This window comes from Dermacentor albipictus, chromosome 7, assembly GCF_038994185.2.
Source record: "Dermacentor albipictus isolate Rhodes 1998 colony chromosome 7, USDA_Dalb.pri_finalv2, whole genome shotgun sequence".
NCBI classification, from domain to species: Eukaryota; Metazoa; Arthropoda; class Arachnida; order Ixodida; family Ixodidae; genus Dermacentor; species Dermacentor albipictus.
Window position 1 is genome coordinate 115,761,802 of NC_091827.1, and position 13,078 is coordinate 115,774,879.

Here is a 13,078-nt window from a genome sequence, read left to right on the forward strand (position 1 = left end):
CTTCTTGAGTTAAAGCCGAATACCGGTTCTGTAGCTTGATCCGGAGTTCCTATATTCTCTCTCTTACCGCTAACTCATTGATTGGCTTCTTATAAACTGGTTTTTTTCGTTCGCTCCTGAAGTCTAGGCTAATTCAAGTTCTTACCATCTTATGGTCACTGGAGCGCACCTTGCGGAGCACGTCCGCGTCTTGTATGATGCGAGTGTTAGCGCGGAGTATGAATTCTATTTCATTTCTAGTCCAGCCATTCGGGCTCCTCCACGTCCACTTTCGGCTATTTCGCTTGCGGAAGAAGGTATTTATTATCCGTATATTATTCCGTTCAGCAAACTATTCATAGAACCTATGCCGTATTCCCCAACTGACCTTTCGCCAGCCTGCTTCGTCTCTTCCCTGGCATTGAAGTAGCCCATCAGTATAGTGTATTTTGTTTTAACTTTGTCCATCGCCGATTCCACGTCGTCATAGAAGCTTTCGACTTCCAGGTCATCATTATTGGATATAGGGGCATAGGCTTCTACGACCTTCAATTTGTACCTCTTATTAAATTTCGCAAGGCCTGCCACCCTCTCGTTAATGTTAAAGAATTCCTGCATGTTACCAGCTATATCCTTATTAATAAGGAATCCGACTCCTAGTTCTGGTCTCGCCACTAAACCCCGGTAGCATAGGACGTGCCCGCTTGTTAACACTGTATGTGCTTTTTTTGTCCTCCTAACCTCACTGAGCGGTATATATCCCATTTACTGCCCGCTAATTCTTCCAATAGCACTACTAGACTCATCCGACTAGATAAAGTTCTAGCGTTAAACGTTGCCAGGTTCACAGTCACATTTAGTGCATTTCAACCTTGATCCACCCTTAATCCTGACTTGTGATCCATCACCCATGGGTGTGGCAGCTGTATTAGCTCACAACGATGCTCACAGACTCGAGCAACTTGTTGCATTTGCGTCAAGAACACTCACTAAGGCGGAATGTTTTTACGCTCAGATTGACCGCGAGGCTCTAGCTATTGTCTATGGCGCCCGTCAATTTCGCCAGTACATCTTTGGGCGAGGATTCCGCATCTTGACAGATCATAAGCCACTGCTCGGTATCTTTCAACGAGCCAAGAAGATTCCTGTTGTGTTGTCGCCGCGCGTGTTCAGGCGGTCTTTGTTGTTACCTGCTTACGAATACAAACTGGAGTATACAAGGACCCCAAGATCACGCAGACGCTGAATGTCTAAGCAGGCTACCGATAGCTGGTGACAGGAGGGACATCGAGCCTCCTGGCGACGTCCTTTCGTTGGAAGCAATGGAGTTCCCTCCTGTGAGCGCAATAGATGTCGCATCAGCCACTCTGCGTGATCCTTGCCTGTCGCGTGTGAAGAAATGGGTCGCAACTGGCTGGCCAGAACAAGGTGTGCCCCCAGAATATGCCACCTATCAGGTGAGGCACGAAGAGTTCTCTTTTCACTTTGACTGCCTTCTGTGTGGTAACAAGGTCATACTGCCAAAAGAACTGAGAGAAAATCACCTGGCCATTCAGCATCGAAGCACCCTGTCATAACGGCCATGAAAGCTCTGGCAAGGTTATATGTGTGGTGGCCGGAAATCGATTCCCAGATTGAAGATTTCGTGCGTCATTGCAAACTCTGGCAAGAGAACAGGGAAAGCGAACCTAAAACGCCTGTTCATTTCTGCACGAAACCCGACAGCCCATGGAGGAGAATTCATGGATTTTACAGAGCTGGTTACGGTCGTTTCTTTCGTGTTGTCGTGGACGCGCTATCAAACTGGACCGAGATCAAGATAATGCCATCGCTTTATTCCTCAGCTGTGACCGAAAATCTGCGAAGAATGTTTGCTTCATATGGATTGCCGGAGTTAATTGTTTCTGATAACAGTACCGCCTTCTGGAGCAACGAAATGCAATATTTCTTGAACAAAATGGCGTTCGCTACATGTACACAGCGCCATACCATCCCGCAAGCAACGGAAAGTCTGAGCGCATGGTTCGCGAGCTGAAGTGTGAGCTTCGAAAGCAGAGCCAGGGCGGAGTGGCGTGTAAAGCTTCTCATTTTTTATTCAAGCCAGAATCCACACCCCACTCGGAAACCGGGAGGATGCCAGCAGAACTCACGCTGGGCAGGAGCTTCCGCTCTGTCTTGTCGAGACTGCACCCTGACGTGAAAGGCCCTGGATGTACGAAGCCGTTATCCTCGAGGGAGTTTCTACACGGTGACCCCGTGTATGTGCGGAACTTTTCTCGTGGTCTGAAGCGGCTGGCCGCACGGAAACTGCATCGCTTGGGCCACGCCATGTACGGTATAGAGACTTCGGATGGTTCAGTACTCCGACGTCATCGCAACCTCGTTCGGAGAGCATGAGATGCTATACCGGTAGGCTATCACGCTAACCCTTGCTTCAAGCTTCCAGCGACTGAAACTGCAGTGCAGAGATCGCCTATCCTTCCACTGACGCAAACTGTAGTGCAGAGATCGCTTATACCAGTAGTTCCGCCAGCATGCCCTAGGTCTTCTCGTGTACGTCGATCAGTGCTTCGTTATGGCAGTGACTACTAGGTGGGAAGGGATGTGATAACACAGGGATGTGACTGGACTGACTATCCTGTGTGCATGCACCCGCCGCGGTTGCTCAGTGGCTATGGTGATAGGCTGCTAAGCACGAGGTCGCGGGATCGAACCCAAGCCACGGCGGCCGCATTTCGATGGGGGCGAAATGCGAAAACACCCGTGTACTTAGATTTAGGTGCACGTTAATGAACCCCAGGTGGTCGAAATTTCCGGAGTCCTCCACTACGGCGTGCCTCATAATCAGAAAGTGGTTTTGGCACGTAAAACCCCATAATTTAATTTTATCCTGTGTGCATGTGTTCCGTGTTTAAACCCATGGCACGTGTGCCGATAAGTGATGCACCGTGAATACATAAACCCTTGTTTTTTTGTACAATAAAGGAATCTTGCAAAAACTGCTGGCTGCAGCAGGACAAACCACAGCCAGCAGTCGGTGAGCTCCACATGGGCATACATGACCTCGGCGAGAATCGTAACTGCTCATCTCCGCGGCCCCTTGTTGTACGCTTATGGCACCACTTGCCAGCGTTGACTCCAGGCTGCAGCGACAGCTGACACTGCAGTAGAACGGAGTGCTCCAGCACTTTAGGCCGTCATTGCCAAAAGAGCCGCGTTTTCGCCGCCAGACGATACGCTGCCCTATTACAGCGCACCACAGGCAAAGTAGCCGATATGTTATCATCGAAAGAAACTAGCGAAAGCTTACATGACACTGCGCGAAAGAACCGCAAACCCTTACGCCATTCAACGCTGTCTAATTTTAATCGGTGAAATAACGCGCGACTTAAGAGATGAACGTCACATAGAGGCGGACGACTAAGAGCCAGCGTGAGCTGAAAACGCTGATAAAAGAGACGCGATGCAGTATCTCAGAACAAGACTGCATACCAACGACAGCTTGTTTAAATTATGCGTAATACTTCTTTAGAACGTACAATACTATGTTCAATAAAAAAAATCTATATAACTTCTGTTGATGATGCGGCGCTGCACCTCCGCCGGGCTATCTCAGCTATCAACAGCAAGAACGCGGTATCCCTGAAGACTAAACGCACCAAGGGCACGGGCACAGTCATGTTGACCTTCGATGGACTCAGGCTGCCCAATTTTGTCAAGTATGGTTCTATCCTTGTTAGATGCACGCTATATCGCGAGAAAGTGAACGCGTGTTTTCAACGTGGCACGCTGGGACATCGCGCCGACGTATGCCAAACGCCGGAAGTCAAGGCCTGCTGACAATGTGGAGCCCTTCAACCGCCAGTTAAGGGTGCTGCTCGATGAACTGCACGAGAAAAGTCGCCTGATCTTTTGAGACCCATGGCCCTTTTGCAGGCATTGTCTCTTTTTAAACTTGGGAATTTAAGCCGGCCCGCAGCAGAGTAAGAAATTCAGAGGCAAACATTCTGTCTAAGCTAAGCACCTGCATAAAGTGCTGGCTACGAATTCAGTTTTTTGCCTTTGATGGCACTAATGTAGAATAGTCACTGCTAGCATTTGCCGTTGTAGTAGCTTCTTTCTCGGAGCGTAACCGTCCGTGCAGGGGTGCCTGGCCCAGGTAGTATTACCGTTGCTGCGATCACTTTGACGAAGCTATTGTTCTGTCGTGGTGCTGCCCTATTGAAAGGTGCTGAGTGCCTTCACAGTTCTCGATCCACTATGTTGCAAAGTTTGTCCTCGGGTGTTAAGGATAATTCTTCTTGGCTCTTCCTAGAAAATTATCGCGCGTCAGTACATGCAGCGAAAACCACACGACAATGCAAGCACTACACGAGCAATATTTGTTCACCTCGCTCCTGTATCTCACGGCTCCTCCAAGGAGCGCAGATTCTTCTCACACGCAAGTATACCGCTGTGGGTCGCAATTAGTTGCGCTGCGTTACGGACAGACTAGAGGCCATCAGCTGTCGGGTAAACAGAGGCCGCCATTTCGTGTGCTCTCAACGGCATAGATTGGATGCACATGCGATTAATATGCGACTACGGCTTTAAAAATAGGAGTACTTGCATTTGCATTTGTTTAAGCTGCGGCCGCTTTTGCGTTGTAAGGTAACAACATGAATTTGTTTTACGCAGCATGGAAGTCTGCTTAAGTGTCGTTTTTGAAAACAAGTTTGCTATATAGCCCAGGAATACGAGAAGAGAATACGAAAGAAACATCCGGCCAATAAAGGCAGCTTCTGATTGGACTATCCAAAAAGACGTCGTGCATACGCAACCTCCATTTTCAATATCGCTGACGTCACGAGAAAATGCATTGGCATAAAAAAAGGCATTTCTACAATATCTCACCCCAGGCACACCAAGACACAAAAGCCCATGCAAAGCTCACCTCAGTACCCCTGGGAAACTATATGAAACTGAATGAACGTTCATTTTGATGAACGAGAAGGGAACTTCCATCGCAGGTTCTTAATAGGGAAAGCAATAGCATGGATTGGACCTTGCAGGATTGTTCGTTATCTGGGGGACTGGAACTATGAAGTTGCGTCTCACAAAACCCAGCTTTTTTCACGCAGCCCTTTGCGACCCTAGGTGGTTCACGTTATTCTTCTTAAGCCGTTCTACATTCTATAGGACTGTGCACGTTTCGTGTTTCAGCTTGCTTTTCAGTGTAACATTATTTTGTTTTGTGTTGCATTGGGGTGATGTGCTTGAACTGGGGCAGTAAAGTCTTCTTTTCGTTTGTTTTTCGCACAAGTCTGTCACAATAAATGTTCAGTTTGTTATTCGCTGCTGCATCGCTTGTCATTCATGACAATATGTCTGTTCTGACTTTTAGTTTTCAAACACAGGAAGCACCCACCCTGCATTCCTTTTTTTATAATCTGCAAATGTTGAGTAGCCACTTACTCGGTACCTTATAGTTGTACAGCAAACCTACCTCAACTCCTTGCAGTTGTTTGGGTTCGTTATTCCCATCTGTGCCTTCAGGTTGCTCAAGCGGTAGTGTGACTGCTGGTGCTGGAGAAGCTGGCACGTCAATGGTGGCCGTAGGTGGTGCAGCTTGCACCACGTTTGACAAAGATGATGAGGAGCGGGCAAGATCTGCAGCAGTTGTTGCGGCTGTTCTCCGCTTCTTAATTCTATGAAGCAAAATGCACACCGTAATTTCTTTAGATAATGGCAACGCAGACTGTCATTGAACGAGAAAATGTCTGTCTAATTAGGGAGGGGGGCTCTGCTACTGTAAGTTTTGACCAGTTGCAATCAGCAATGTTTGGCTCACAGAGACATAGCACACACGGACTGAGGTGTTGCTTTAGATTGCATTTAGATTGGAGGAATCTCGTTTACAGCCAACAGGTACATATCACGAAATTTCTCCCCCTTCTCTCCCTGTCATGCTCTGGTGAAAGACCAAAACTAGCAAAGAAACAAAAACTAACGACTGCCAGATCCCTTAAAACAAGAATAAAGAGACTACATTTTTATTCCGCTTGCAGATTTGTCTCCATGCTGCAGACTTTGCTCGTTTAATCACCCCCGGAATGAATACATACACCGCTGTTGACTCCCAAGTATGCACCACTCAAGGTGTGTGTGCACTTGGCCATCTCCTCTGTGTGAAGTCACTGCGCTTTTCTTTTTTGCGGAAAATATTGTTTAAGCCAAGATAGGCTCTAGCGACCTTTCAAAGCTTGCGAGTGCCGTACGGCTACCCCGCCATACTATTTCTGCGTTAATTATGGGAGCTCTTCGAGGAGTCGTGACCACAGCGTCCGGCGACCTCTCGGAGAGGGTTGTTCCCACCCCCAGTTTGCGCACGTCTACTCTAGCGGCTGCGCCTTTGCCAGCACTAGAGTGAAACCGGTCACACGAACCATCGAGCACACCGATGGACGAAATCTTGGCTCAGGTGTCGCCAAGAAATTATCGCATCTAATTGTATCAATACCTGAGAGCTAGTCTAAAAAGACAGTGCCTCTTTCGCGGAGTTCTCACCTTGCATAGCATCCAGCCTCATTCTCCAGAAGCACGGACAGCTTACGGTACTCGTCAAGAAATATCGTTGGCACGTACGACGGGGACGACACGTCATTGGACGGCGCACCCGCAATGAAATGGACGCTGCATATCTTCGTGTGCCGAGAGGGCTCCCAGTCTCTTCCGTCGGCACTGGAATGTGCCGGTTAGTGGCACAAGAAAAACAAAAACGCAGAACGCGAGACGGCCGAGAGAGAAGACACGGTCACGGGAACCAATCTTACTTTTTACGGCGCACAGCCGTGATCCACCGTTGCCGCTGCCCGACAAAGCACGGATGAGTTGAGAGACCGTGAAACGTGGTCCCCGCTGGGCACGACGTGTACCCGTTGCTACAGACGAGTACGCAGCCATTCATTATGCCAATAAACTACACGTTAACGACGCGGTCACAGCGTACGCGCCACCAAGGCGGCAGGGATTCGTATTCCGGTCGCAGAACGGAGACGTTTCTTTCTGCTCGGGTTCTCAACGAGTGTCTTCTCTCACAGCCGCACGGCTGTGCGCCAGTCGCAGCGCACGTAATTTATTTTCGCACGCGCAGTAATTGTTTTAAGTATTCATTCTTTCCTGGCACCATAGTCGACTGGAATAAGCTAACTAATGCAATTGCTTCAGCACCGTCCTTTTCTTAGAACGACAGAAAGCTGAGCTAGTCCGTCAGGATTCATTATGCAAGAAAAAGTGAGGCGTGCAGACAGGACACAAGTTGTTCGACATTTTGTTGTTTTCCTCACTAACTGAGGAATTCGCGAACTTATTAACCGAATTGCGTTGAAGTGAACTATATCTACTTGCATCCTATTCATTTATTTTTCATGTCATATATTTCCTCCGAATAAAGTTTTTAAGTACTTCGAAACGGACCCTCCATAACGTAAACATTGATGCATTTTTATTTCTTTTGCCTTTGATAGCTTGTATCTATCCTATCTATTGTGTAACCTGTATCTACTATATGTTCGTGTATGCGGCATTTTCTTGTGTACCACCCTACTAAAATTACCCATAAGTGATTGCACTATCTATAAATAAATATTTAAAAAAACTCGACCCGATCCTCCGAAGCACCACCTCCTCTCCACGGGTAAGATCGCGGGGGAGGTATTCCGCTCACGGAGGTATGACAGCACGTGTGAAGCGCCGAAGGTGCTCTTTTCTTGTTAAACGAAGGGTGGCACCATCTAGGGGAAGTGCTGAGCCAGTGACAATTTAGAGGTCGCTAGACGCGCCGCAGAATCCACACGGCTTTGGAAACTCAGGAGGTCGCGTGGGATCCACTCGATAGATATTTGCGGCGGCATGCGTACCGCCAGAAGATGGATGTGCTGACATATTCCAGGGCTGCAACTAACGCGTCGCAGGGGCGAGCCGCGTCACCTGGCGGGCATCAGTGCGGATGACGATGCTGGCCGTGGGGACCATGGGAAAGGCATCCACGGAGCACAGCACTTCTCGAACTGCGAGGTGCTTAGCACAAAAGGAGGAAGGAGGCTGTTGGATTTGAAACTGGGATGTCTTATTCAGGGTAGGTACGCAAGGGCAATAAAGTGCAGTGGTAGTTTCACAGTCCTGTATGCTTGTACCAACGTAAATAACGAAGGAACCAAGCGACAGGTGGGCCTCCACCTGTCGCCGCCTACCACCGCCACCGCCATCGCCATTTCTTCCTCCCTGGAGTTTTGTACATCTGAGTGATACCAAGCGAACAGATATACGCCGCCCGACATCAATTCACGCAGCGGCGTCGCTTCGTGTACAAACTACAGCTCAAGGGAGCGCGAGAAAGCGTAAATCCTGAGAGCACACGTTGCGTGTGAAAGGTTCGCCTTAAGCCTGCAAGCATCGCGTCGCTGCTGCACTAGCTCGCCTAGTGCATTCAGGTGTGAATTCTCTTGGAGAGCAATGATAGGGATGATGCGGGGAAGGGAAGTGATGACCATCATCGCCTCGCGATTACCAGCTTCAAAGCGATGCCATTGTGCCCCCGCCAGATGCTGGCATTGAGCTTGATAAAGAAGGCATGGCTGCACTACCGCCTTTACCAAGGTCGCAAAACGTATGAGCGGGCGCCGCCCGTTTTAGGAGCAACGCGCCTAATCAGACTCAACGTCTGAATTGCCTGCTTCTTAGCTCAGTAGATTCAAGCACTCCCCGTTCCCAACTCGAGGACCATCAAGTCCAGAATTTTTATAGTTGAACATTGTTGAAGGGGGTTCCGGATAGCTGACGACGAATGGGTGTTGCAGAGAGTTCGCGCCGTCTCCAGCGGTTGGCGACCGACATGTAAGCAGATTTGCTGTCGGAAAGCTTAAAGCCGGCCGGTGAAGCGTAAGGCGACGTAATATCTAAATCCGATTGAAGGGCAGCAGCTTGAGTTTGCAAGTGACGATGAGTGCTCCAAACCGAGATATCATCAGCGTGGAGTAAAAACTTTGTGTCAGGCACAGGGAGCAAGCGCCATATAAGCGGGATGAAAGCAATATTGAATAACGTGGGTGACAATACCGCTGCCCGGAGTACGGTGCGAGGAGGTACAAATGAGCAGATGGCGTCACCTCTGAAGCAGACTGCAAAGTCTCGCACTTGAAGGAAGGATTTGACAATATTACCTACTCAAGGGGGAAAATGCAGCATGTCAATTCAAGCCAAGATGGCAGCATGTCGGATCTTATCCAACGCCTTTTCGGCGTCCATAGCGAGGAAAGCATTAACGGTCTGATTGCGAGTTGACAATAAAACTGAGGAAGCCCCATCTTCAGTATCTATGGATGGAAGGAAGCCAATTTGATCATAGTGGTAGGAACGGTGACGCTCTAGCAACCATTACACTCATGTGGCTAGCATTTTCTCAGGAAGCTTGCAGATTATTGATGTTAGGAAAATGGGTCGGCTGTTTCCAAGGTCGGTCACCGGCTTACCTGGTTTCGAAACCGGGATCACAATAGCCGATTTCCAGCCCGAAGAGACAAGGCGCTCTAGCCAAACCTGGTTAACGGTGTCGAGGAGCTGAGGCAGTACAGCGGAACTCAGGTTCTTGTAAACCTCATAAGTAATAGAGGCTGGACCGGGTGTTGTCTTGCGACTGGCACCATCTATCACTGCAAGCTACTCAGCCATGGTGAAAGAGCTTGCGTGAATGGCATGGTGAAGGAACTTCCTCGGCGTCTGCTGTAGATGATAACTTGCCCATATGTGCTGCAATGCCTGGTAAGGAAGCACCATTGGCTCTTTAAAGCAAGCCGTTGTGCTGGGGGAGAAACTTCCGGGCTGCTTCTCTGGCGCTATCATCCGGCGATAAGCCAGCAACGAAGCAGGCTGTGGCCGCCGCGTTTGGACAGCGGCAACCGTGTTCCATGGCACGGAACGTTCGCCAGAGAGAAGCATTGGATGTCTTGGATGAAAACCGCTGACACCACTTACGCCAGTGCCACCGCGAGAGGTCAAGTTCATACCTTTGGGACTTTGCAGTAAGAAAATTGTCTTGTATGTGCTTGTGCAGAAGTGGGGTCTCGGGATGCTGCCAGCTCAGCTTCTCTGCGAGCAGCCCACAAGTTGAGCAGGCCGACATCCGGTGCATGTCGACCGATGTCTACCGATCTGATGGTTGTAGTTTCATTGAGCGTGCTTTGTATGCGTTCAAAAAGTAGCGATGACGTGTACACAGAGGTGACTTGGAGAAATGTGTTCCAGTTGACCACGCTGCACTTGCGCCGAGATCGCCGGGCCTGCGACGGATAAAGACTGACGACGATATCGTGGCTGTCTCTACCGCAGTAGTCGGACTCCAAGTGCCTAGTGTGAGTGCTGAGACCCGATCACCCTGTAAAATTCGGTGTGTATGTTGTAAATCAAGCCTGAGGCAAAGCCCGCGTTGCTGAATCGGGATGGTTCAGTAGAACAAACAACGCATCTGCGAACGTGGCCCGAACACGCCTACCTCGAGGGCTAGAAGTGGGGTACTGCCAATCTGGGTGAGGGGCGTTGAAGTCGCCACCAAGTAAAATGGGACACCTTAGGTTCGATATTCTTCAATAACAGCCCAGACATTCAATAACCAGCCCAGATTAATTCATGAAAAAGAGCCACCGGCTGGTCTTATGTAGTATGACACTACCACAACAGTTGCCTTGGTTAACTTCGCAGCAACTGCCACTACCTCCTTATAAGGGTTACAACAGTTTTCAAGAAAAAGGCGGACTTGAGTGTAACGTGTATCAGCATAGATTTTCGTTTTTCCTGGAGAGGCAGCCATGTGCACGTGACATCCGCTCATCGAATGAGACAGGCATCCATGAAACCCGGAATGTCAGGCAAGGCGTTGGTCTCCTGCAGCAACAGGGCCCATACCTGCAGCTTGTTCATCCAAAGACGGGATTTAATCTCCCCCAATTCCGCGGAGAGGCTTCTGCAGTTCCACTTCAGCGCACCACAAAAACCTGACCCACCATTTTGATTACGAGTCCAGGCGTTGTAAAATCACAGATGTTAGGTTTAATATCTAGCTGACCATGAACCGCAGAAGGGTCGTTAGGGAGTTATCCGGCAACGGAACAGAAGACTTGGTAGAATCAGTAAGCGATACTGCATGGCGCAACATAGACCATCACGCAGCGGAATAGATATTTGTGGTGGTGTGAGATTCCACTGCTCGTCTGCGACTCACAAGTAGTTCACGGTGTTGTTGGAGTTTGAATTCTCCGCGAGAAGGTAGGCAATTTGATTGCCAACTGCTGCCATATCATCACGCGGATGTTAGGCCATGCTTTGCTTCTGGGTAATCAGCTGGCAACGGAAATCATTGCGAACTTTTCACCGTAAGTCTGTTGAAAAGGGGGTGCAGGTGGGTCGGGCTCGGAAAGCTCTGGCCAGATGTCCTTATCCCACTGGAGCGCCGCAAACCTGTTAAATGCCTGCACTAGTCGTGTGATAGCAAGTTTGTGCATCGCTTATGAATACCGCAACAAACCTTTAGACTGGCTTTTTGCTTTGCGGGACAGGTTGGAGAGGTGATCTCGTGGTCGTCGGTCTTGCAGAATCCACATTGGTAAGACATTGCGCTGACTGGTACAGATTCATCTGGCATTCTAAACTGAAAGGATCGGCGAATGTCGCCAGGTCGGAAACAGCTGGCATAATAGTGCAGGCGAGCTGGTGGAGTAGGCGGTCCCAGCTGGTTGACGATGCAAGACCACCCCTTTCCCATGTAACGCGCTTGAATGAGACGGCGAGTAGGACATAGAGCCCACGCTGGAGAGCAGTCTCATCCTCGCAAACGTCAACGTTGTAAACAATACAGCGGTGTAAATCCGAACGCCCTACATGTAAGCCTGGACCGGCACCATGACATCGCTTGTGATTGAGACACGCTGAACCGTTTGTAAACGCTCCGCAGCAGCCAATATCGGAAGCCACACAGAGATTGTATATACTTCTTTCTGGCTGTGAAGCCGCGGAAGCTTCTTGCGCCAAGACACGCGTCTATATTCGCTTGAATAATCCTGTTCGGAATCTCCGTGAGGCTAGTGCGGGCCAGAGATTCAATGCTTGCTTCATAGCAAACCGAGCCAGGTGCGAGCCAGGTGTCGGCACAACTGGGGGGTCAGTCGTTAGCCAGGAACGCTTGCATTGGGAGCCGCTGTTTGCCGAAGATGAATCTGGTTCATAGTGTCCCGAAGGGCACTACTTAGAACCGCGGGGGGCCGGCGGCACAGATTGTAACGCAGAAGACTTGTCGGTAGGGGTACTGAATTCCTCGGGCACAACAATTGGAGCACCATTCCCGATGGGTGATTGGGAAGCCATTGCTGCCCTGAGGGCAGATCACTCACGGTCTCACACATTTTGAGAAGGCGGCGCGCGTGCTATAGCCGAAGGACTTGGAGCAGGAACCAGGAGCGGGGATACAGGCTCAGTTGTAAATTGTGCGGCCGGTAACACCGTCGTGACTAGTCACACCGGCGAAGCTACCACCGCCCCGCGTCAGCGGAGGCACTAGGCCTAGTCCCGGTGCATAATTCAGCTGCAGGGATGATGGAGTGATACTTGCTGAATTCGAGCAAACCAGACAGCGCATGAGCATTCGGAGCAACCTCAGATGCCTGGAGGTCTAATCTCTTGAAGTATGGAACGTATTTACGCGGATAGCTACATTTTTCACAGGAGCGATCAACAGCCACCTTAGCAGGGACACTTCGTCGTCTTCCATCGAGAACTATACTTGGCTCTTCTATTCTGCGGTTTGAAGTGTTTAGGCTGGAAAATATATTTCTCATGCATGCGCAGTAGTGTTATTGCAAATGGTGACTGGAGAAAAAACTAAAGGTGCATGTTTGCTTATACGGTACTTTGCAGCCAACCTTTAACATTTAAGAAATACAGCAAGTTGACCAGCAAATAAACACGAACATCTGGTTCTTTCATATTCTAGGCCCGAGGCTGCAAGAATACCATCAAATTACCTGGACGCCGGGCCACGCGGGGCTGGAGGGGAACGAAAGGGCGAACGCCC

General features: G+C 49.5%; 1 protein-coding gene across 1 annotated transcript in view; it reads right to left on the bottom strand.

Annotated features, from left to right (window-relative positions):
* The window catches only part of LOC139047898 (uncharacterized), a 42,030-nt gene extending 35,105 nt beyond the window's left edge, over positions 1-6,925 (bottom strand). The window contains exons 1-4 of the mRNA XM_070522075.1: positions 6,792-6,925; positions 6,526-6,699; positions 5,465-5,666; positions 3,107-3,140 (exon numbers count right to left, since the gene is read on the bottom strand). Coding sequence (XP_070378176.1) covers positions 3,107-3,140; positions 5,465-5,666; positions 6,526-6,699; positions 6,792-6,925 — 544 coding nt within the window. The remainder of the gene's footprint in view (positions 1-3,106; positions 3,141-5,464; positions 5,667-6,525; positions 6,700-6,791) is intronic.
* Positions 6,926-13,078: the final 6,153 nt, after the last annotated feature.